This window comes from Octopus sinensis, linkage group LG8 (genome assembly GCF_006345805.1).
Source record: "Octopus sinensis linkage group LG8, ASM634580v1, whole genome shotgun sequence".
Taxonomy (NCBI): domain Eukaryota; kingdom Metazoa; phylum Mollusca; class Cephalopoda; order Octopoda; family Octopodidae; genus Octopus; species Octopus sinensis.
This window is the reverse complement of record NC_043004.1, coordinates 91,835,337-91,859,041: the sequence shown is the minus strand read 5'-3', so window position 1 is coordinate 91,859,041 and position 23,705 is coordinate 91,835,337. Positions and strand designations below refer to the sequence as shown.

The 23,705-nt window shown below is 35.0% G+C and overlaps 1 protein-coding gene and 1 non-coding gene across 2 annotated transcripts in view; one reads left to right on the top strand and one right to left on the bottom strand.

Moving 5' to 3' along the window:
- Positions 1 to 8,826, top strand: part of LOC118764398 (fucolectin-6-like) — an 11,657-nt gene extending 2,831 nt beyond the window's left edge. The window contains exon 4 of the mRNA XM_036505172.1: positions 8,600 to 8,826. Coding sequence (XP_036361065.1) covers positions 8,600 to 8,826 — 227 coding nt within the window. The remainder of the gene's footprint in view (positions 1 to 8,599) is intronic.
- A 7,780-nt stretch (positions 8,827 to 16,606) lies between these two features.
- On the bottom strand, positions 16,607 to 16,725 carry LOC115215316. Its single transcript, XR_003881989.1, has one exon. It is a non-coding gene; the product is annotated as a 5S ribosomal RNA (ribosomal RNA).
- Between the last annotated feature and the right edge of the window lie 6,980 nt (positions 16,726 to 23,705).

The window sequence follows — 23,705 nt, the reverse complement described above, 5'->3', positions numbered from 1 at the left end:
TTCATGAGTAACAACATATCAACCACTTAAAATGCAAGCCTCGAAAATAGTACCGAAATCCATGGCCTCAGCAGCATTATAGGCCCCAGAGAAAATCAGTGCACAGAGCCCTACAGTATTTACTGACGCCAAGCCACATACATACATAGATCATAATTGGGCCCCTAAGACTTATAGTTTGTTCCGCCTTCTTAATAGTATCATGGGCCCCAGAAATCAGTGCATAAGGCCCTACAGTATTTATTCACAGCAAACCACATACATTCTTAAGTCATAATTGGCCCCCTAAGACTTTTGGTGGTGCCACCATCTTAGTAGCATTATGTGCCCCAGTAATTATTGCATAAGACTCTACAGTATTTATTGACAGCAAGCCACATATATATGTAGATCATAACTGGGCCCATAAGACATGTGGTGGCCCCGAGCAACTGTCCCATGCATCAATACTTTAAGACGGCACTGCCTAAATCACAAATCACAGCTTGAAATCATAGCCGACTGTCTTAAAATCGATAGCTAAATTGTATAATATGGACATACTATAACTATATAAAAGATGGAATGGCCATGACTGGACTATCTGCTTATATGTCTGATAACACAGCACACATAAAAAATAATCTCGTAAACATAGTAACACATTGATTTTTTAAATTTCCACAATACAATAAATAACGTTTATTTGAAACAAAAATTTTACGGAGCTAAAACATCGTCATCATTATACACGTCATTCACATACGGATAGTTCAGAAAATCTTTTCACATTCACAACACCTCAATTTCACATTCACAGTACCTCAATTTCGTAATTACACTTCATTAGCAAAATATTGTATGAAGAGAACATTTTCTCAAAGTATCTACAGATTAGAAATTTGCCATTTTTCATTTAGAGTGATAGTTATATTCATACGTATGTAAGCTTAGGTGTGGTTGTCTGGTAAGAAGTTTGTTTCCCAACCACATGATTTTGGTTTCAGTACCACTGCAAGGCAGCTTGGTGAGTGTCTTTGGATCTTTTCTAAAAGATGGACAGAATTTCCTCTTTGAATCTTTTCTAAAAGATGGACAGAATTTTCTACTTAACTAAATAATTTGAAACTTCGTATACAGGTAGAATGTGTCAAAAGAAAACATTAATTTCAATTATTTTTTTTGAGAAAAATGTATTTTGTAATCTTTTACGTAGTTTAATTCTTCGAATTTTAACCAATCGCATTCTCTGTTTTGACCTCAATTCATTTCTGCCGTGTTATTCGTCCTTATCCATGTCTTCTGTCTTCTGTCTTCAAAAGCTTCTCGCATGTTTATTTCAATGTCATTCCTGACTTACGGAACGATTACCTGTGTGTGTGTGTTTTTGTTGTGTATGTGTGTGCGTGTGTGTGTTTGTTGTGTGCGTGTGTGTGTTATTGTTGTGTATGTGTGTTTTTGTTGTTTTTGTTGTGTGTGTGTGTGTTATTGTTGTGTATGTGTGTGTGTGTGTGTTTGATATGTGTGTGTGTGTGTTATTGTTGTGTATGTGTGTGTTTGTTGTGTATGTGTGTGTGTGTCTTTTTGTTGTGTATGTGTGTGTGTGTGTTTTTTGTTGTGTATGTGTGCGTGTGTTGTGTATCTCTTAAATAGATGAATTTCGTCGCCCAATAAAAATATTAACGATATTTTTTGAACTTTGATATCGTTAATATTTTTATTGGGCGACGAAATTCATCGATTTAAGAGATACACAACACACGCACACATACACAACAAACACACACACACACAACAAACACATACACAACAATAACACACACACAACAAGCACACACACGCACACACATACACAACAATAACACAAACACACACACGCACACACATACACAACAAAAACACACACACACAGGTAATCGTTCCGTAAGTCATGGATGACATTGAAATAAACATGCGCGAAGCTTTTGAAGACAGAAGACATGGATAAGGACGAATAACATGGCAGAAATGAATTGAGGTCAAAACAGAGAATACGATTGGTTAAAATTCGAAGAATTAAACTACGTAAAAGTTACAAAATACATTTTTCTCAAAAAAACTAATATATATATATATATATATATATATATATATATATATATATATATATATATATATATATATATATATATATATATATATAATCTCGTAACACTGAAGCAAAGTAACACCAAATATATAGTGCGTGTGATTTTATTGGCTAAACTGACAAAATGACCATTCTTAAATTCTTAAATACACAATATCTGTTTCATCACACGATTCACATAAAATATCTGCACAACAAATATATATATATATAATATATATATATATATAAAGTTAATCCCAACAGAAAGCACATAAATATATAATGTATGTATGTGTATATATGTATGCATGTATGTATGTATATATATATATATTATATATATATATATATATATATATACAACTTATAAACAAGGGCAAAAGAAAAAAATTCTAATGTCAAATATGCCGAAAATAGACAAATCGTCAATTTATCACAATTAGCACGCGTCTCGAAGTAAGCCGACAGAAATTTCTAAAAAATTCCGTTATTATCGTATCGGTCCTAATTTCAGAGTTAATTCATAAGAATTGTCTCCTCGTCGGCGATAAAATGAAATACTTACTTATACCCATGGAAGAAGCAAACACTTTTGTCCTTGTTTATAAGTTGTTTATAAATTTAACATTTATAAGTATTTTTTAATAAGGTGGCCATTGATAGAATTTTTTTCGAAACATTTTATCCTATATTAGATGTATATATATATATATATAATAGAAACAGGTTTCAAAGAAAAAAAGACCGCACGTGGTATGAATAGGGGACAAGTAAAAAGAAACAAGGAAAATTCTCACTAGTTCAGTTGTGGTTGATATTTATTAATGTAAATTGCTTCGTTATTCAGCCTTTGCTGCACTGAGGTATTCTGGGAACATTGATAAAAAGGGAAAATTAGGAAGTTTAGTTTAAGGCTCCTGGTTTCCCACAGTATAGACAGATACAGGTCAGTGAACACATAGATTTGCTAGGAACCTTAAACCAAACTTGCTAATTTTCCATTTTTATCAATGTTCCGAGAACACGTCAGTGCAGCAAAGACTGAATAAAGAGGCAACTTTCATTAATAAATATTGACCACAACTTAACATGAAAACACAACTTAATACAAGGCACTACTAACCTTACTAATACCAATAATCCCACTTATCCTCATACATCCCATATACCCTTCAAATTCTAGTAATCATGCCTAACTTAATTGCATCACGTTCAGAACTGCTAATCCCTCGCCCCTGCATGCAATCTTTTCACTCAGGTACTATTAGACCCATCACCGTTCGGAAATCAGTGTTGATTCAAAGTCAGTGACTAGCTATGGCGAAACCGGTATGACTTTCAATAATGACTCATAATACTGATTTTTATACTTCTTAATTCCACCTCAAATCATTTATTTGTATGTATATATCATTGTTTCTTTTTTTTTTAAGTCATTACTTTTATACCTAGTATGCATTTTCCTTGTATCTTTTTACTTTTCCCCTAAATATATATTATATATATATATATATATATATAATATATATATATATATATATATTATATATATATATATATATATATATATATATAGAATAATTAAGTAGTTGAATGAATTATCTTATTATGGATAATTCGGTTAACCGATACCTGACACAGCGGTCAGCCGATCTTACCCAAAATCTCATTCAGAGATTTAAAACTAGTTGTTTTTCTTCTTACGAGATCAGTGACTTTCAGTAATTTCGATAAGTATATACTGTGAGTAAGGTCGAGTGGCTGGTGTCTCTAGACAATTGTTGTCCAGCACCGAAGATGCGAAATAACCCAGAAACCATTGGTCTGCTGGTACTGCTAACGGCTAGAAGGGTGTAGTAAGCCACCTTACTTACAGTATGTCTTGGACACAGATCATGTATCGATAACCAGCTAGAAAAGATGCTTTCCTGGGGTTAAAAAGTAGTAATATAGTCCTATGCAGGACTTCCACGTTATGTTGGCAAATAAACTTAACTATATATAATATATATATATATATATATATATATATATATATACCGGAGTAAACACATAAATGTGAAACAAGGTGGAAAAAATTTTAACTATATATATATATATAATATATATATATATATATATTTAAAAGCAACAGAAATTCAACAAAAGCTGTTACTCGGAGTTTCACGTTCCCGTTCGTCGGACAGTTAACCGATACCATTCTTTCATTTATTTGTATGTATGTATATATATATATATATATATATATATATATATATATATATATATAGAGAGAGAGAGAGAGAGAGAAGAGAGAGAGAGAGAAGAGAGAGAGAGAGAGGTGCAAGGAAGTACATTTATATATACTGACAGGATTGATAATTGCCCCACGAGAGAAGCAAAGCCAGATCACTGGGCTGCACAGTTTCATCCTAGTGAGAATTGTCAAAAGTGTGCCTCCATTGCCAATATGGAACTGTAAATAAGATGTCGAAATGATAAAGACAAAAACTTGGTTGAGAGATTTTCAATTAAGGAGGTATTTATTTTCTTCGTTTACAAGAGAAGATATCGTTACGACGAACGACCAAATTGTGGAGAGTTGAGGTGTTGTTTTTCTTCGTGTGACTGTTAGAGACAGACAGGGCAATCAGTTGACGATCAGTAGTCAAGTCAACAAGTCATCTGTTCAGCCAGGTCATTTTTTCAGTGTGCTCTCCCAGCAATATGTGTAGCAACTTTTAATGCTGTGTGTGCTCTGTCACACAGCTCTGGCGCTCTACCTTAGGTGCCTCAGATGTGGTGCTTTTATAACTAAAAATCGGCTCAGAGAGGTAGCTCCAAAAGCTAGAATCTCTGCAAGAGTTCTGCTCTAGGCAGTGTTCCGATTTATCAGAATTTCCTTATTCTAGTCAACTGTGACATTGGATGTAATGACTAAATATCCCTGCTTGCTCAATAGTTAATTCTCTCTGTCAAATGTGCTTTTACGCAACTGTAAGTGGTTTTACTCTTGTTTCTAGCATCATATGTGCTTGTAGTACAAACAGTCACAATTAATGCCTATACGGCACAACATTGCCTATACAGTTTATATTGCACTGAGCTGCTCTCATTAATTTTATACTCTACGATTTAGCATTTCGCTAAATAAACCATAAATATATATAGTAAACATTCATACATACGTACATACATACATACATGCATACATACATACATACATACATACATACATACATTCATACATACATACATACATACATACATACATACACATACACACACACACACACACACACAACACACACACACACACAACACACACACACACCACACACACACACACCACACACACACACAGGGGTTGGACAAAATAATGGAAACGCCTTAAAATTTCAAACAAATTTATTTTAATATGAAGTAGGACCACCTTTGGCTGTAATTACAGCTTGAATTCTACGAGGTACGGACTCGTACAAAGTTTGAATTGTTTCCAAAGGAATTTTTGTCCATTCTTCAGCTAAAACAGTCTCCAGTTCTTGTAGTGATCATGGTGGAGGAGATCGACTCCTTACTTGTTTTTCTAAAATGCACCATAAATGTTCAATAATATTGAGATCTGGGCACTGTGGTGGCTAGATAAGATATTCAACTTCACTAGAATATTCCTCATGCCATTCAGTAACAACTTTAGCTGTGTGAATTGGTGCATTATCATCCTGAAAGATTGCGTTTCTCTCTGGAAACAGTTCTGCAACCATAGGATGGATTTAATCAGATAAAATGCTTAAATAGTTTTCACTATTAATTCTGCCATGAAGGGAAACCACTGGGCCGGCGGATTTCCAAGATATAGCCCCACCACCGATCATTACAGATCCTCCTCCATGTTTAACAGTTGGAAGAAGGCAGTCTGGGTCAAATGCTTCTTTTGGCTGTCTTCACACGTATACTCGGCCGGTGGTCGGAAATAAGCTAAAGGATGACTTGTCCGAAAAAATAACATTCTTCCACTCCTCTAGCCATTAATTCTGTAGGTTTTTACTCCACTCTAAACGCTTTACAACGTTTGTTTTTGAAGGCAGTTGCTTTCCGATTGCAGCCCTCCCATGAAATCCGGCTTTGTGCAGCTCCCGGCAAACAGTTTCTGTGGAAACTGGGTTCTCGAGGTGGTCATTAAGCTCTACAGTAATTTTGGAAGCTGTACTTTTGTGATCCTTTCAAACAATTCGCATCAGAGTTCGACGCTTCCTATCTTAAAATTTTGGTTTTCTTCCGGACTTTTGTTTCGATGAGGAGGTTTTTTCCTCTTTCTCAAAGGCTGTCATTACTTTCGAGACAGTACTTCTTGAAACACCAAACATTCCAGCTGTTTTCGTTACGCTAGCACCTGCCATATGAGCACCAACAATTTGATCTCTTTGAAAGTCCGATAGATCTGTCATTTTAAGAGATTTTAATTACCTTTTTCTGATTATATCTGAAAAGAAACAGCAATTTTAGCAAAAAATATTAAGCAACACTGATAATAAATCAAAAAAACATAAAAATAAACAAGCTTTTGACGGTTTTGTAGATATTTCAAAATGTTGATGCTATGATGCTAGTGGAGGCGCAATGGCCCAGTGGTTAGGGCAGCGGACTCGCAGTCATAGGATCGCGGTTTCGATTCTCAGACCGGGCGTTGTGAGTGTTTATTGAGCGAAAACACCTAAAGCTCCACGAGGCTCCGGCAGGGGATGGTGGTGATCCCTGCTGTACTCTTTCACCACAACTTTCTCTCACTCTTACTTCCTGTTTCTGTTGTACCTGTATTTCAAAGGGCCGGCCTTGTCACTCTCTGTGTCACGCTGAATATCCCCGAGAACTACGTTAAGGGTACACGTGTCTGTGGAGTGCTCAGCCACTTACACGTTAATTTCACGAGCAGGCTGTTCCGTTGATTCGGATCAACCGGAACCCTCATCGTCGTAACCGACGGAGTGCTTCCCCCCGCTATGATGCTAGGTATTTCCATTATTTTGTCCAACCTCTGTGTATATATATATATATATTATATATATATATATATATATATATATATATATATATATATATATGTAGGTTAGTAGAGTTAGAGGTTGGAATAACCGTCTAAGGATAAAAGTATCCGTTATACTACCAGTATAATTATCTATGTTAATCCTGACATACATATGCAAGTATATTATGCTCATAGATTACAGGTAATGACTAAGATAAGCATGAGTTTATCAGGAATTAAATTTAAAATAAACAGAAAATGGAGAAATATTGATCAACAACAATTTACTTACATCAATTATTATTTTCTTAATTTAATACAAATAGACTGTATCCCATCTAACAGCTGTTTCTGTTTCCAGTGTTATATGGTATTACCATTGATATTCTAAAAATAATATTCATCATATCAGGTAATAAATCCGATCTAGAACATGGACTTTCATCAGAGTGAAGAAAAATATTTACATAAAAGAAAAGAAAAGAAAAGAAAAGAAGGGAAGAGCCTCGAGAGGACAAGGAAAGGCTTATTATGTTCAAATCATACCATTGTGCTTGTGTGTAGTTTTTGGACGTTGAGTAAACGACTAAACTTAAAATAGTAATTGGTGGGTTAATTTTTCTATGGAGGTAATAGGGTGGATAAATAATAAAACAAAGTAGCACAATGGTATGATTTAAACATATTAAACCTTTCCTTTCCCCTCGAGACTCTTCTTTTCTTTTCTTTTATATATTTATTTTTCTTCACTCAGATGAAACTCCATGTTCCAGATCGGATTTATTACCTGATATGATGAATATTATTTTTAGAATATCAATGGTAATACCATATAACACTGGAAACAGAAACAGCTGTTAGATGGGATACAGTCTATTTGTATTGAATTAAAAAAAATAATAATTGATGTAAGTCAATTGTTGTTGATCAATATTTCTCCATTTACTGTTTACTTTAAATTTTTATATATATATAGATAGATAGATAGATAGATAGATACATACATACATACATACATACATACATACATACATACATACATACATACATACATACATAGATAGATAGATAGATAGATAGATAGATAGATAGATAGATAGATAGATAGATAGATAGATAGATAGATAGATAGATAGTATATATGTATGTATGTATATATGTATGTATACATATACTGACAGGGAGAATAAGCTGTTCCATATAGGCAATGAAGGCACACTGATGATAATTCCCAGTAGGATAAAACTGTGCAGTCCATGGGGCAGTTATCTACCCGTCAGTCTATATAAATGTACTTTTACGTAGCTATACATAGTTCAACTCTTTTTTTTTTTAGCAATATATGTACTTGTGGTACATACAGTCACAATTAGTGACGACTAAATGTTTGTGAGTGTGTGTGCATTTATGAATGTGTTGTATATTAAGAAAGAAAACTTTTTAATTACGTTTCTCTCTTTAATTTCTTGTCTTAATTTCTCTAATTGCTTTTTTCTCAATTAAAGGGAAATACTGCAAATCTACTCGTACGAAGATGATACAGTCATTCACCTCTTGTACTGTCAGATCTCAACTGGAATGTGCTATATTTTGTCACAGTCGAAATTTCTGCAGCACTTTTAGCATCAGACCTTCGAAGTATGGAAAATTTCAATGTATCCTGTATAAAGTACCCGCTTCAAACAACAGACTTGACAAAGCTGAAAAAGAACTGATCTATAATGAATGTTAAAAACATATTTTAATAATATATATTAACATTTATATACTTCATATCATCATATTAATAATATTTTTTAATCTTTTGTGACAGGGGTATGAACAGTTAATCCCTACACATTTTTCTCTCACTGTTTTTTATTTTTTTTATTCTTTGAAATTTTTCCTCATAATCCCTTCTGTCGAAAAGCGTAGGCTCGAAACGTCTAAGACTTTTCCATTATTGCCGAGCGTTAAACTAATAAACCTGCTTGTCGTTCCTTCACCTATCTTCATCTTTTGCTTTCTGTAAATTTTAAATATATATATATATATATATATATATATATATATATATATATATATATATATATATATATGTTTTTTAAAAGCAGCAGAAATTCAACAAAACTGTCCGACGAACGGGAACGTGAAACTCCGAGTAACAGCTTTTGTTGAATTTCTGTTGCTTTTATATATATATATATATATATATCTATATATATATATATAGATATATATATATATATATAGATATATATATATATGTATATATATAGTTAAAATTTTTTCCACCTTGTTTCACATTTATGTGTTTACTCCGGTATATATATATATAGTTAAGTTTATTTGCCAACATAACGTGGCAGTCCTGCATAGGACTATATTACTACTTTTTAACCCCAGGAAAGCATCTTTTCTAGCTGGTTATCGATACATGATCTGTGTCCAAGACATACTGTAAGTAAGGTGGCTTACTACACCCTTCTAGCCGTTAGCAGTACCAGCAGACCAATGGTTTCTGGGTAATTTCGCATCTTCGGTGCTGGACAACAATTGTCTAGAGACAGCAGCCACTCGACCTTACTCACAGTATATACTTATCGAAGTTACTGAAAGTCACTGATCTCGTAAGGAGAAAAACAACTAGTTTTAAATCTCTGAATGAGATTTTGGGTAAGATCGGCTGACCGCTGGGTCTAGCCAAGCGGTTGTCCAGCAACGAAGACGGAAAATTACCTCGAAACTATTGGTCTGCTTGTACTGCTAACGGCTAGAGGGAGTAGTAAACTCCCTCACTTACACTGTGTCTCGAACACAGATCATAAATCGATAAGATGTTTTCTTAGGGTTAAGATGTAGTAACATAGTCCTATGCAGGACTGCTACGTTATGTTAGCAAATAAATTTTACTGCACGGTACTGTTACTAGACAGTAATCATTCGGTGATTTAAAACTATCAGGCATTTCGATAAGTATATACTATGAGTTAGGTCAGGTGGCTGCTGTCTCTAGCCAGGCGGTTCTGCAGCACCGGAGACAGGAGATTACACAGAAACCATTGGTCTGCTGGTACTGCTAATGGCTAGGATGGATGGAGTAGTAAGCCCCCTTACTTATAGTATGTCTCGAACATATATCATGTGTCGATAACCAGCTGGAAAAGATGTTTTCCTGGGGATAAAAAGTAATAACATAGTCCTATGCAGGACTGCCACGATGTGTTGGTGTTCTATAGTGAAACTGTGTGGAGGCGCAATGGCCCAGTGGTTAGGGCAGCGGACTCGCGGTCATAGGATCGCGGTTTCGATTCCCAGACCGGACGTTGTGAGTGTTTATTGAGCGAAAACACCTAAAGCTCCACGCGGCTCCGGCAGGGGATAGTGGTGATCCCTGCTGTACTCTTTCACCGCAACTTTCTCTCACTCTTACTTCCTGTTTCTGTTGTACTTGTATTTCAAAGGGCCGGCCTTGTCACTCTCTGTGTCACGCTGAATATCCCCGAGACCTACGTTAAGGGTACACGTGTCTGTAGAGTGCTCAGCCACTTACACGTTAATTTCACGAGCAGGCTGTTCCGTTGATTCGGATCAACTGGAACCCTCGTCGTCGTAACCGACGGAGTGCTTCCATTCCATAGTGAAACTATATACCTCTCCCCGTAAAAATAGATAGACCAGTAACCGGTCGTCAAGAGAGGGTGGAGAGTCGAAGAGTTGAGAGTCGACAATTCTAGTTGCTGTCTTGTGAAACTATTGTGGCTACTAACGCAAAAAAGCAGCAACGACAGCACAACGTCAGTCATACATCACACCAAAGGGAGGAAACCACTTTTCAACAGTTGGCAAATAAACTTTACTACTATGAACTGTTACTGCATAGACTTCTCCTTATATACATGTATGACGTTGGTGACGTCCTTACCCATATATACATATGTATATGTATACACACACAAACACACACACACGCACACACGCACACACGCACACGCACACACACACGCGCACACATATATATATAATTTATTATTTAATTGAACGCGACGCATCCATTTCCATGTAAGATTATCTTCACCGTTTTGATGCCACTCTCTATTCTATACTATTTTCTTCATCCATCCTTCTCTAATCCCTTTTTCTCCCACTCCTTCCTTCACCGTTTTCTATCTCTCTCTCTCTCCCTCTTTCTCTCTCTCTCATTGCTCACTCATGACCATCGTCCATCTTTCTTTTCCTGCACGAACGTTGAAATGAACGGACGTGTTTCTCTCTCTCTCTCTCTTCGATGTTTCCTCTTTACAAAAAGATGTTTCTCCCAGCGTTCACTATTTTCCTCTCGTTCTGGTCTAACGACCCTCTATGTTTTTCGTTCGGTATCCTTGTATGTTTCCCCTATCATTTTCTGTTCCCAACTTTGACCCTCCATAAACCCAAAATTTTATTTTAGAATCAATGGGAGCAACTGTCTTTGAAAACTTATATTGTCGTTGAATACTCGAAATGAGTAGCAGATAGCAGCCAACTGATGAAGGGTCCTTTCTCTGTGTTAACTTGTCTTGCTTTCCATTCTATCTCATTGTTCACGTATTTCATGTTATTTGTACCGTTGGTGACGTCCTGTACCCATATATGCATGTGTATATATATGCATGTATGTATGTATGTATGTATATGTATGTATGTATGTAGTGTGTATGTATGTATGCATGTGTGTATGTATGTATGCACGTGTGTATGTATGTATGTATGCATGTGTGTATGTATGTATGTAAATGTGTATGTATGTATGTATGCATGTGTGCATCATGTATGTATGTATTATGTATGCATGTATGTATGCATGTATGTATGCATGTGTGTTTGTATGTATGTATGTATGTGTGTATGTATGTATGTATGTATGTAAATATGTATGTATGTATGTATGTATGCATGTGTGTATGTATGTATGTATGTATGTATGTATGTATGTATGTATGTATGTATGTATGTATGTATGTATGTATGCATGCATGTATAACTGAAAACGCAAACCTGAAAGTATGTATAATACTATTAATGGTTAGCACAGGATGAAATCTGAAGGTGGACGAGCTTTATACTGTAGTCTACTACATCCTTAAAAGAATATACCATAGTATCTTCTGCTATAGCCTCGGGCCGACTAGTGCCTTGTGAGTGGATTTGGTAGACGGATACTGAAAGAAGCCTGTCGTATATATATATATATATGTATGTGTGTGTATGTTTGTGTGTCTGTGTTTGTCCCTCTAGCATTGCTTGACAACCGATGCTGGTGTGTTTACGTCCCATTCACTTAGCGGTTCGGCAAAAGAGACCGATAGAATAAGTACTGGGCTTACAAAGAATAAGTCCCGGGGTCGATTTGTTCGGCTAAAGGCGGTGCTCCAGCATAGCCGCAGTCAAATGACTGAAACAAGTAAAAGAGTAAAGAGTAAAGAGAGATATATATATATAGGCGCAGGAGTGGCTGTGTGGTAAGTAGCTTGCTAACCAGCCACATGGTTCCGGGTTCAGTCCCACTATATATATATATATATATATATATATATATATATATATATATATATATATATATATATATATATGTATATATATATACACAAATAGACTGCCGCATGATTTTGCTCCTTGTTGCAAAGAATAATATCTTACTTAATGAGCCTGCTCCGGATTGTTACGATTTAAGTAAATAAGTAAAGTATGTAAGTACATAGATGTGTATGCATGCATGTATGTATCTATGTAAGAATGTGTGCATGTGAGCACGCCTATATGTGCATATATACGTGCACATTATGTTGTATCTGAGTGACCATATATGTGAGTGTGTGTATGTGTGTGGGCGTGTATGTATGTACACCCATGTGTACGTGAGTGGGCCCTTATGTGTACATAGACATGCCTAGAACTATGCTACCTTGTCTAAACATTTTTCTTTTAGATAATGCATATATTCAACTCGAAAATATGGCTGAGGGAACACAACTCAGGGATGCTTTCTGCAGACTAAATACAGATACTCACACATTAAATATAGCGCGTCGAAAAACTTCGATGTGCTGAGAATATTCAAGAGGTTTCTTGACTAAATTCCCTCTATTACAGTGTTTGAAATTTAACAATAAAAATAATATTTTCAATAATATCAACCAGGTTAAATTTGGAGGAATTAAAATCAATATGCACATAGATGGATGTTATCCTCAAAGAAAGAGAAAGTGACAAAAGCAACTAACATCTTTCGGTCTTATTCGATCTGTTCATAGAAACATGTACTGCTAAATAGGCAAAGCTTAGAAATGGTTAACATATATAAAATTAGAGGGAATGTAGCAGCGCAGACAATAGGCGTGGCTATAGTTGCTTCCTGGTGCCTTCATACAAACCTCAGGCTCTGCCTACGTGACATAACAAGCTATAACAGGACGATAGAATAAAAGAAAAGACAAGAAAAGACGAGAAGAAAGTAGATGTAACAGGTGGAAAGTTGAAAACAAAAACGAAAAAAGAAAACAGGGGAAGAATTAAAGTTATGTCCCCTTTGACCGTAAAGTCATATGGTTGAATGGAAAGAGGGCTAGAGTCAGCAGTACAGCTGCTCAAATCGGAGAGGGTGGTATTTTCCAATTCTCTAACAGGAACCTATTCATATGTTTACATCCACCGAAAACTTCAGATCTGTAATTTAGCAGTTCTTAGATCTGAAAAATCTGTGCTCTTTCAGCTACGCATGACTTACATGTTTTTTATCCATTGATATATGGCGTGGACTTTTCAACTATTTTCTGCTTGATTGTATGTTATGTGGCGTTATACTTCAAACTCCATACATAGCTAGCCAACTTAGTGGCTTTACTTTTGTCCCTGTGTCGAAAGGAAGATATGAGGTTAGTATAGCGATTTTTGAAATCGCCTTCACACAGACTGATGTATCTTTTCTTATCGGTTATATTAATCATCTAGCTTGCAGTAACATCTGCTTCATATATGATGGATTTAATCATGCGCCCCTGGTCGAGTGGACAATTTATTGGGTCTCGACAGTTATATCTGCGAGTAGGCTCTTCCTATTGGAGCAGTAGCTATATGATAATTTGACTGAGCGCCTGTTGAATATTTTTCTGTACCTTTGATATAGCGGAAAATGTTTGTCCTGAGAGATAGGAACTTTTTTTAATCTACGTTAGTTTTAACATTAAAGGAAAAGGTGGGGTGAACCAAATTGTTCCCCTAAGTCTACTTTGAGATCTATTTTTGTTGTTTGTACTATAACTAGAGGGGTTGTAAATTAATTCATTACTGAAGTCTATATTGGCTTGGGCATTGTTAAAAATAAGATAGGTTAAATATTCTGTTGCTGATGGTTATAAGCTTTTTGAACACTATGGGGGATGATATGACAGGTTGAGTATGCAGGAAAGTATCTCGTTGAGCTTGTGGTAAGGTTTATAAGAGGAAAATTTTAGGTTTAGAGAAACATTTAAATATCGATAAATAGATTTGTATTAATACATAAATGTGTGCATGTGTGTGTGAGTGTGCATGTGTGTGTGTGCGCGTACTCAGAGGGTATAGAAGATTGTAAACTAGTTAAACTTGTGATAGCCATGCTTTCAGGCGATCGCTGACGCGATGTGACCCAGCAGGTTTTACTTGCCAGACTCCATACTTGACATTTGTTCCTTAATTGGGTTCATGAAGACGAAAACTTGCTGCTGCTGTAAGATATATTAAAAGCGAAAACAATCTGCATTCATATTTCTTTGCATCATATAATAGTCGGATGACATTACGATTAAAATATCCCGTGTAAATTTAGTTTTTGGACGAAAGAGCCATCTGTATGCTAAAAAAGTGTATGTCGCTTATTAAGGATTCATCACATTAATCCTTAAAAAATGTACTTTTTCTGGGATATCTAATGATAGAACACTCATATTACAATCAATAAATGCAAAGTCGTTTCAAAAACCAGTGAACTGACAGGTTGCGCAGAGCAACACGATGCGGCATTTACATGATTTTAGCATGTTATTTTCGTGTTTTTTTGTTGTTGTTTTTTTTTGCTTTTTAGCACTTATACTTTTTGAATTTAGTCATGATGACATCAAGTTCTTGTAGAAGGAATTAAATTATCAAGATTGATGGACTTACATAGTCTGACATTGTATTTTAAAATGGCGTCATTTATTATGTGGCAGCCCGTGCAAAGCTCGGCAGAAAATCAAAGTTTAATACAAAAAAAAATATGACTGTGAAAAATTTCTGAATCATATTGAAAGGTCTTCGTTGCGTTGGCTGTTGTTGGATTACATTATTAATTAACTCAATCAATATTATCGATGTCCAATTATATTTTGATTTTTCACGCAATTATAAAATTTTAGAGCAAAGAGTTATAGTTCTACCTCGGCTCCTACTCTCACAAAATTTTACTCATACATATGTACCACTGTTATTTAGATCTCTTTATTCTTTTCCCTTTCTTTACAGTCTTACCGGTGGTAAAATATGTTTTGATGTTCGAATGTTTTCATGAATATCATAATGAAATCAGACAGTTCCAGATTGCTCGTGGGCAAAATTGCACCTGATGCGTTTCTGTTCAGAAGTCAAAAGGCGACGGACCATCCTTGCGGAAACCTTTGAGAACCCAAGTTCTTTTGTCACAATGTTGTTTGCTCTTTCAATTGAGATGCCCAGTCTTTCGGCTATCTGAAAACATGCTATTCAGCGATCTTGTATTATCATACCAAGAGCAAGATCAAGGTTTCCTTGGTGGTCGCAGTTGGAGGTCTCCCTGGTCTGGGATCATTTCCACACTCTCCCTGTCACGCTTGTATTCATTTACCTAGCATGTGACTGTTGCATATGAAGAAGCATTGCCTGTTAAGGTTCTCACTATATCTTCATGGATTTCTGATGGAGTCATGCCTTTCATATGAAGGTACTTTGTGATAGCACGATACTCAGTTTTCTTCATTTTCTTTTTAACCTCGACACTTGTTTATTCAGAAATCTGCAACAACAAAATATAGAAATATAAGAATCATGAAAATGATAAAGAATACTCCGGAAAGACTATACTTACCAGAAAAAATTGTTCAGCTATCTAGCAGCCCCGTTTTTAGGTTAGGCTCAAAACTTTTCATACACCACTCGTATGTGTGTGTATATATATTATATATATATATATATATATATATCACGTGATCACGTGACCGACCAGACCATCAGATGTTGTTACACATCGCTGGTCACAATGCGTCGCATTGTTTTAGCCTTCGAATGACGCCACCCCGCTGGCTAAGCTAGCAGGCCAACAGAAGAAAGAGTGGTGAAAGAGTACAGCAGGGATCACCACCATCCCCTGCTGGAGCATCGTGGAGCTTTTAGGTGTTTTCGCTCAATAAACACACACAACGCCCGGTCTGGGAATCGAAACCGCGATCCTGCGACCGCGAGTCCGCTGCTCTAACCACTAGGCCATTGCGCCTCCACTGCTATGCTTACTGCACCTAGGTTTCCCAAGCGGTCACCCATCTAAGTACTGACTAGGCTTGACGTTGCTTAACTTCGGTGATCAGACGAGAACCGGTGCTTTCAACGTGATATGGCCGTAAGCATATATATATATATATAAAACAATAAGAGAGAATCCACTATGTGGACGCTCTAACGCTAGATATAGACCTGCAAGGGGAATCTGCCACCAAGGAATTGTTCTCAAGGATTAATTCAGCGCGCCAAGAATGTAAGCGAGCAGGACAAATGAAAAATAACGAAAAAATAGATTAGCTCTATACAATTGTTTCATCGTTAATAAATTATGTAATTTTACTTACATAAGTATTTTCGAATCGTCAGTAGAGTACATCAGAATATAATTTGTCGAACCGAACGGCAAAATCCACACGAGGTTGAACAGAGACGAACGGTACAGCCGATTATATTCACAGTTACATTCAAATGCCCTCATTCTGGCGCGCTAAATCGTCGGATATAAATGCTACATAAGTAATTTACTGCCGGTTTGAGAACATATTAATTTATAATTAAAGTCAAAATAAGGGTGAAAAAACTGAATATTAATTAATAACATCAGTTTAAACACCAAGTGTCCTAGCGTATAAAAGACTGGAATACAGTAAAAATTATTAATACAAAACAATGAGAGAATCCACTATGTGTACGCTCTAACGCTAGATATAGATCCGCAAGGGGAATCCGCCACCAAGGAATTGTTCTCAAGGATTAATTCAGCACGCCAAGAATGTAAGCGAGCAGGACAAAGGAAAGATGACGAAAAAATAGATTAACTCTATACAATTGTTTCATCGTTAATAAATTATGTATCTTATTGGGTTATTCTTCCCAATTTTCTCTCTTTCTTCTCTCTGTTCTTTCCTCTCCATACTCTCCCTATTTCTTTTCTCTATTACTTCCTTTTCTCCACCTTCACTTCTCCTTACTTACTTCCCTTACAAGAGGAATGAACCCACTCGAATCTAGTCAACATTCACTCTATGTTGACTGATGATACAGTATGGACGGATTTTCGAAATCCAATGATACCCTACACACCTATTTGATTATGAAGATTTATAAACATAATTTCTCTGTGAAACTCAATATACCTACCATTATAGATAATACCAAATGTACCTTTTCGGATTTTGCATAATGTGATGTAAGTCTTTGGTATAGCAATTGCATGTGGCTGAAGAGAGCTTCAAAACCATCTGTTATGTCGATTATACATTGATGTAAGAACAGGTTGTTTTATAAAGCTCGAAACACGTGTACCGCGACAGCCTTTGTGTTCTGTTTTTTTATTTCATTTGATGCATATACCCTCTCACCTCTGCAACAAGCTGACATATACAGGTGCTTACACTTATCAAGTAATCACTCTGAATTAATATACAAAAACATATATATATATATATATATATGGAGTGTGAAGGAAGTAACTCTAGAAGATATTTTTAGTAACCTCCCTTTAAGAGATACATATACATATATATACACATATACACACCCATATATATTATAAAGTGTAAGGGAAGTAACTCTACAAGATATTTGTCATCTCCCTTAAATAGATGAATATATATATATACACACAGACACACACACATATATGTATATATATATATTTGTAGATATATATATATATATATATGCCGAAAGGCATTATTTTTCAAATATAATATATATATATATATATAATATATATATATATATATATATATGCCGAAAGGCATTATTTTTCAAATACGCCAGCTAAGTTCACTCGTCTAACGTCGAAAGACGCCTGTTGTTTTGTCTTGTTATTATTATTATTATTATTATTATTATTATATTATTATTATTATTATTATTATTATTATTATTATATATTATTATTATTATTATTATTATTATTATTATTATTATTATTATTATTGTTGTTGTTTTTTGTATTTATATTCGTGTAACATCGTCCGTTTTTCTGTCCTTGTTTCGTATACATTCGATCTTTTTCCAAGAAATCTAATGCTCGTAGCCTAGTTTTTTCTTGGGGCTGGCCAGATCGGAGCAATCTCAAGATTAATCAGCCGAAATTGCGAGGATGATCCGGATCTTGACTGAAGATTAGAGGCTTCGAATGACCCGTCCTTGTTTTTTGTATCGTTTATTTGAATGTTTTGCGTTCTTGACCCATTTGGTATATATATATATATATATATATATATATATATATATATATATAAAGAGAGAGAAATCACACCTAATTAGGTAGGCACATTAGTGTACAAATAAATACGCAGATACTCACGCACAGACATTCGCATAAAGAATAATGCGCTTGAAGTATAAATATATACACAAGCAAACACAATCTATACACACATACAAGAGATACACATGCGAGTTCATATACAAGCAATACTGGTAATAGAAAAAGGGATACTCAGTACATTCTTTAATACACACCTAAATGTATATATATGTAGATGTGTACGTATACATGTATATTATATATATGTAATGTATTTATATATACGTATATACATGTATATATATATATATATATTGTGAATCTAAAGATCTGAGCTACTACTGCGTATGCAAACTAATTAAAGTGGATCAAGTACGCTGCACAGTCATAAACAGCTGTGTTTGTTTACAAGTTTTATATGGACAGTAGAAGAGAGATCAGTTGGATGAAGTAGGTTCAATACGCACATACACACACAAACACACACACACACACACACACACACAAATGAATGTATTATGTTACAGACAGACGCTTTAGAACGGATTGTGACTTATTCAGTGTTAACAGCAAAATGGTTAATAAGCACCAATAATCTACCTGCTTCAGTGTAATAAGCAGTTATAATATTTTCAACCGAACACTCGCTAAGTAAATTAGTAGAACTAGATAGAAAAACAAGATAAATATTGAAAACTTTTAGAAAACACCACCAAAAATCTGAGTTATATTTAACAAAAATACAGAGGCTAACACAATGGGAACTAATAGAAAATATTCCAAAATACGAAAGAAAAAACAAAACAAACAAAAGAACAGTTTCCAGTTTTCAAAGAAACCAGCAAACACAAAAAATCTGAAGTAATAAACAGTTTTGAGGAGGAAGGAGTAATTACGACAGAAATTGTAAAAAAAAATCTACAAACTAAGCTGGAAATGAGTTGACGGAACGCTTACGAAAACGATGAGAAAAGAAAGTCCCTAAATAGGGAACATTTGAAATAACTGAGCAGAATAAGAATAGATTAAATAAAGCGTCTGCATTGACTGAGATGTGTAGCACTGAAAGCTAACACTGAAGGTTTTTCTTATTTCAAAACAGTATGAAAACTATTTGGTAAGAGGCCAAATACATGCAATGAAGCAGAAAACCTTAGCTAGAGAATATGTAGAAGGCTGGAAGGAAAGAAACAAACAGTTTAAGTCAAGTGATGATAAACCTATAATCATCACAGATTCGGGTTTTATACAAAGGAAATTATATCAACATGAAATACCTATAAATGAAAAGCAGTTAAGGCAACACAAGAACTAGTATCAAGGAACAAAGAAGCTAAAGCCCTCATGCTCGCTCAAAATACTAGACCTCACTATCATTGAGGAATTCTCCAAGCGAAAGTATATACTTAACACAGCTAGGACAGCATCTCAAGCACTGTTTCTTTTCTTCGGGGCTAGAAAATTGTCAACAGTTGCTGACACTCTATAAAGCACATGTGAGTCCCATAATGAAGTATTAGTATAACATCTTAAGGCGGCGAGCTGGCAGAATCGTTAGCACGCCGGGCAAAACACTTAGCAGTATTTCGCCTGTCATCACGTTCTGAGTTCAAATGCCGCCGGGGTTGACTTTGCTTTTCATCCTTTCGGGGTCGATAAATTAAGTATCATTTACGCACTGGGGTCGATGTAATCGACTCAGCCTCTTACCCTCAAATTTCAGGCCTTGGGTCTATAGTAGAAGTCATGCTTTATTATGTGCTGAAATCATAAAAGTTTTAGAAACATGATTTTCTTTCAAAAAACATCGACAAAGAGAAATCAGTAGAATTTTAGTATTGCCTTTTTATATCTATTTTCAGCTACAATTTTAGTTTAGAACCTAATAACATTATGTTTGTCATTCAACATTTCACTTAACATTGTTTCATTACGCAACCTGCAGATATAATACTTAACAGCACACACAAACTAATATTTAAAGCATACAAATAAACACACACACACAAACACACACACACACACACACACACACACACATATATATATAAATGTATGTATATATGTATGTGTGTCTTTGTGCGCGTGTGTGTGTATATATATATATATGTATATCTATATGTATGTATGTACGTATGTATGTATGTATGTATGTGCGTGTGTGTGTGTATATATATATATATGTATGTATATATATATATATATGTATATGTATATATATGTATATATATATATATATATGTGTGTGTGTGTGTGTGTGTGTGTGTGTGTATGTGTGTGTATGTATGTATATATGTAATATTTGGTGTATGAGGAAGTTGACACTCCTGTTCTCATCTGTACCCCATGCCGGGTCGTTTGTTGATCCCGTATAGCGGAGAGTAAAATGTTCAATTCCTTTTTGAAGACATCTACGTCCACATTGTATAGGGTTCTTAAATTCTTTGGAAGGGCATTGAAGAGCTGTGGACCTGTGAACCTTAAACTGATTAGATGGGCTGGACGGTACCAATTGTACAATAACATGGCGTCCAGTTCTGGCATTTGTAAAACACTCAATGCCGAAATTAGGTATTAGCTCTTCCAGAATTTCCCATTCGATGATTATCATATATCTGTTGTGTATAAACGCATTTTAAACGTGTTTACAAGAGAATTCTCCGAGAACAGAATGAGTTACTTTTCTTCGTTACAGTGGAAATAAAGCTTAAATGTGTGTAAATAGATATATGTAATGGAAGTGAAATGTAAGAAGACAGATAAAAGTTGAATTTTATAGATTGGTAGAAATTACTTATAGGAACTAAAGGTATATTTTTTCCAATGTTTGCAACGATAAACGCATTCTTTAAACGTGTTTACAAGAGAATTCTCCGAGAACAGAATAAGAGACTTTTCTTTGTTACAGAGCGGACAAAGGGATTTTCCTTTATCATATGGAAAGGATCTAGATAGAATATTCCATTTCAAATCAAATTATTTATTAAGTTCCTTAAGAGACCGAATTAATCTACTAAGCCCAGTATTGTTGCGTTTATTGATATGTCTAAATGTAGAGTAATGGTTAGATAATCTTTTGGACAACTGAGATGAAGAACTACCTATGTAAAAAAAGACATCAGAACCCGTTTTAATATTATATTGATAAACTGAGTTACTAGTCTTAGAATTACTGCTAAGGAAACGAATGCGATTCGAATTCATATCAGAAATACTAATATTGTTGTTATTATTGTTCAAAGAATGGTTAGTGTTAATAATATCAATGTTATTTTCATTAAGTGGATTTGTATTTAACAACTTATTGTTACGCGAAGAGATGATTTGTGAAAGATTTTTGATTTTTAAAAAATCCTATTCTAATTCGATCTATAGCTTCTCGAAACTGGTAAGGGAGGTTGGATTTGATCTGCTTACCATATAGAATTATCAACCTAACAGTTTTACTTGGACATACCTTGTTATTAGGGTAATTAAAGTCCTATATTTACTTTTATAACGTAAAAAGGGTCTTAAAGAACCGTTATCTCCCTTACGCTGCAAAATTACGTTTTTTCGATTTAGTGTTGTTATTCGAACTAAAATTTATATTATTATCACCGTTTTGATGTGTTTTCATTAACAGAGGTAGAATTAATGTCAAGTGGGTTAATATAGATAATTTTTTCTTTATAGCCTGCTTTGAGTGAGGTAGAGTAATAAAATTCGGTTTTATCGTTGTAGATATCAACATTGGCAGGTAACACTGTGCAACACTCAAAAAAGTACAAGAGATCTGTGGCCATTTTTATATGCAAAATGACATGGGAAATCCATTTCTGGCCTTCTTTTTGTTGAATTAGGTATGGTTTCTACAGAATTGTCACTGTATACTCTTTATGTCATTATTATTAAATAAAATTCTCTACCCCATTGTAAAATGGGTTTCAACCCAGGGCTAGAAAACAATCTTAGTAACACCTGCAGTGTGATCCAAAGCTTGTGCTTAATGTTATTTTTTATCTGTCAGATCTTATTTGTTTTCAATAATGAGTACAAGATAGTGCAAAAATGATCCAAACAGATTCTGTTATATCTGTGGGGAACTAACTTTTGCTATAGAAATGCGCAGTATTACACGCCATATCAATAAAATATACAAGACGTACTTCGATTGTTACTTAGGAGACCAGGATAAGTCATGGGCTCCTCAAGTGTGTTGCCTTACATATGTGAAGACATTGAGTGCCTAGCATGCAGGAAAAAATGTTCACATGAAGTTTGGTGTTCTAATGATTTGGCATGAGCAGAAAGATCACTCTAATGATTGCTATTTCTGTCACCATGACTTTACAGGCTGTACTACAGCAAAGAAAAAGAAACACATTGTTTACCCAAATTTGCAACCAGCAATGCACCCAATAGAGCACTCACAAAAATTACCTGTGCCCAAACTTCCAGATCAAGAAATGCAGAGTTCCAGCAGTGCTGATAAACATTCCAGTAGTGAATGTGTGGAACCCAATGATCCAGAAAGCGAGAAGAAACCAAACCATTTTCTCAAAAGGCTCTAAATTACTTGTGCAGGGATCTCTATTTAACCAAAGAGAAAAGTGAGTTTCTGGCATCAAGGCTTCAAGAATGTAATCTTCTTGAGAAAGGAGTGAAGATAACACTGTACAGAAAACGTACAGAGGATCTGCTTGCATTATTCACTATGAAGGATGACTTATACTTTTGTAATGACATCACAACCTTTTGAGCAACTGGAAATACCATATGATAAAACCAACTGGCAACTTTTCATAGATGCATCCAAGGACAGCATCAAAGCTGTTCTGCGACACAATGGTAACACTCGG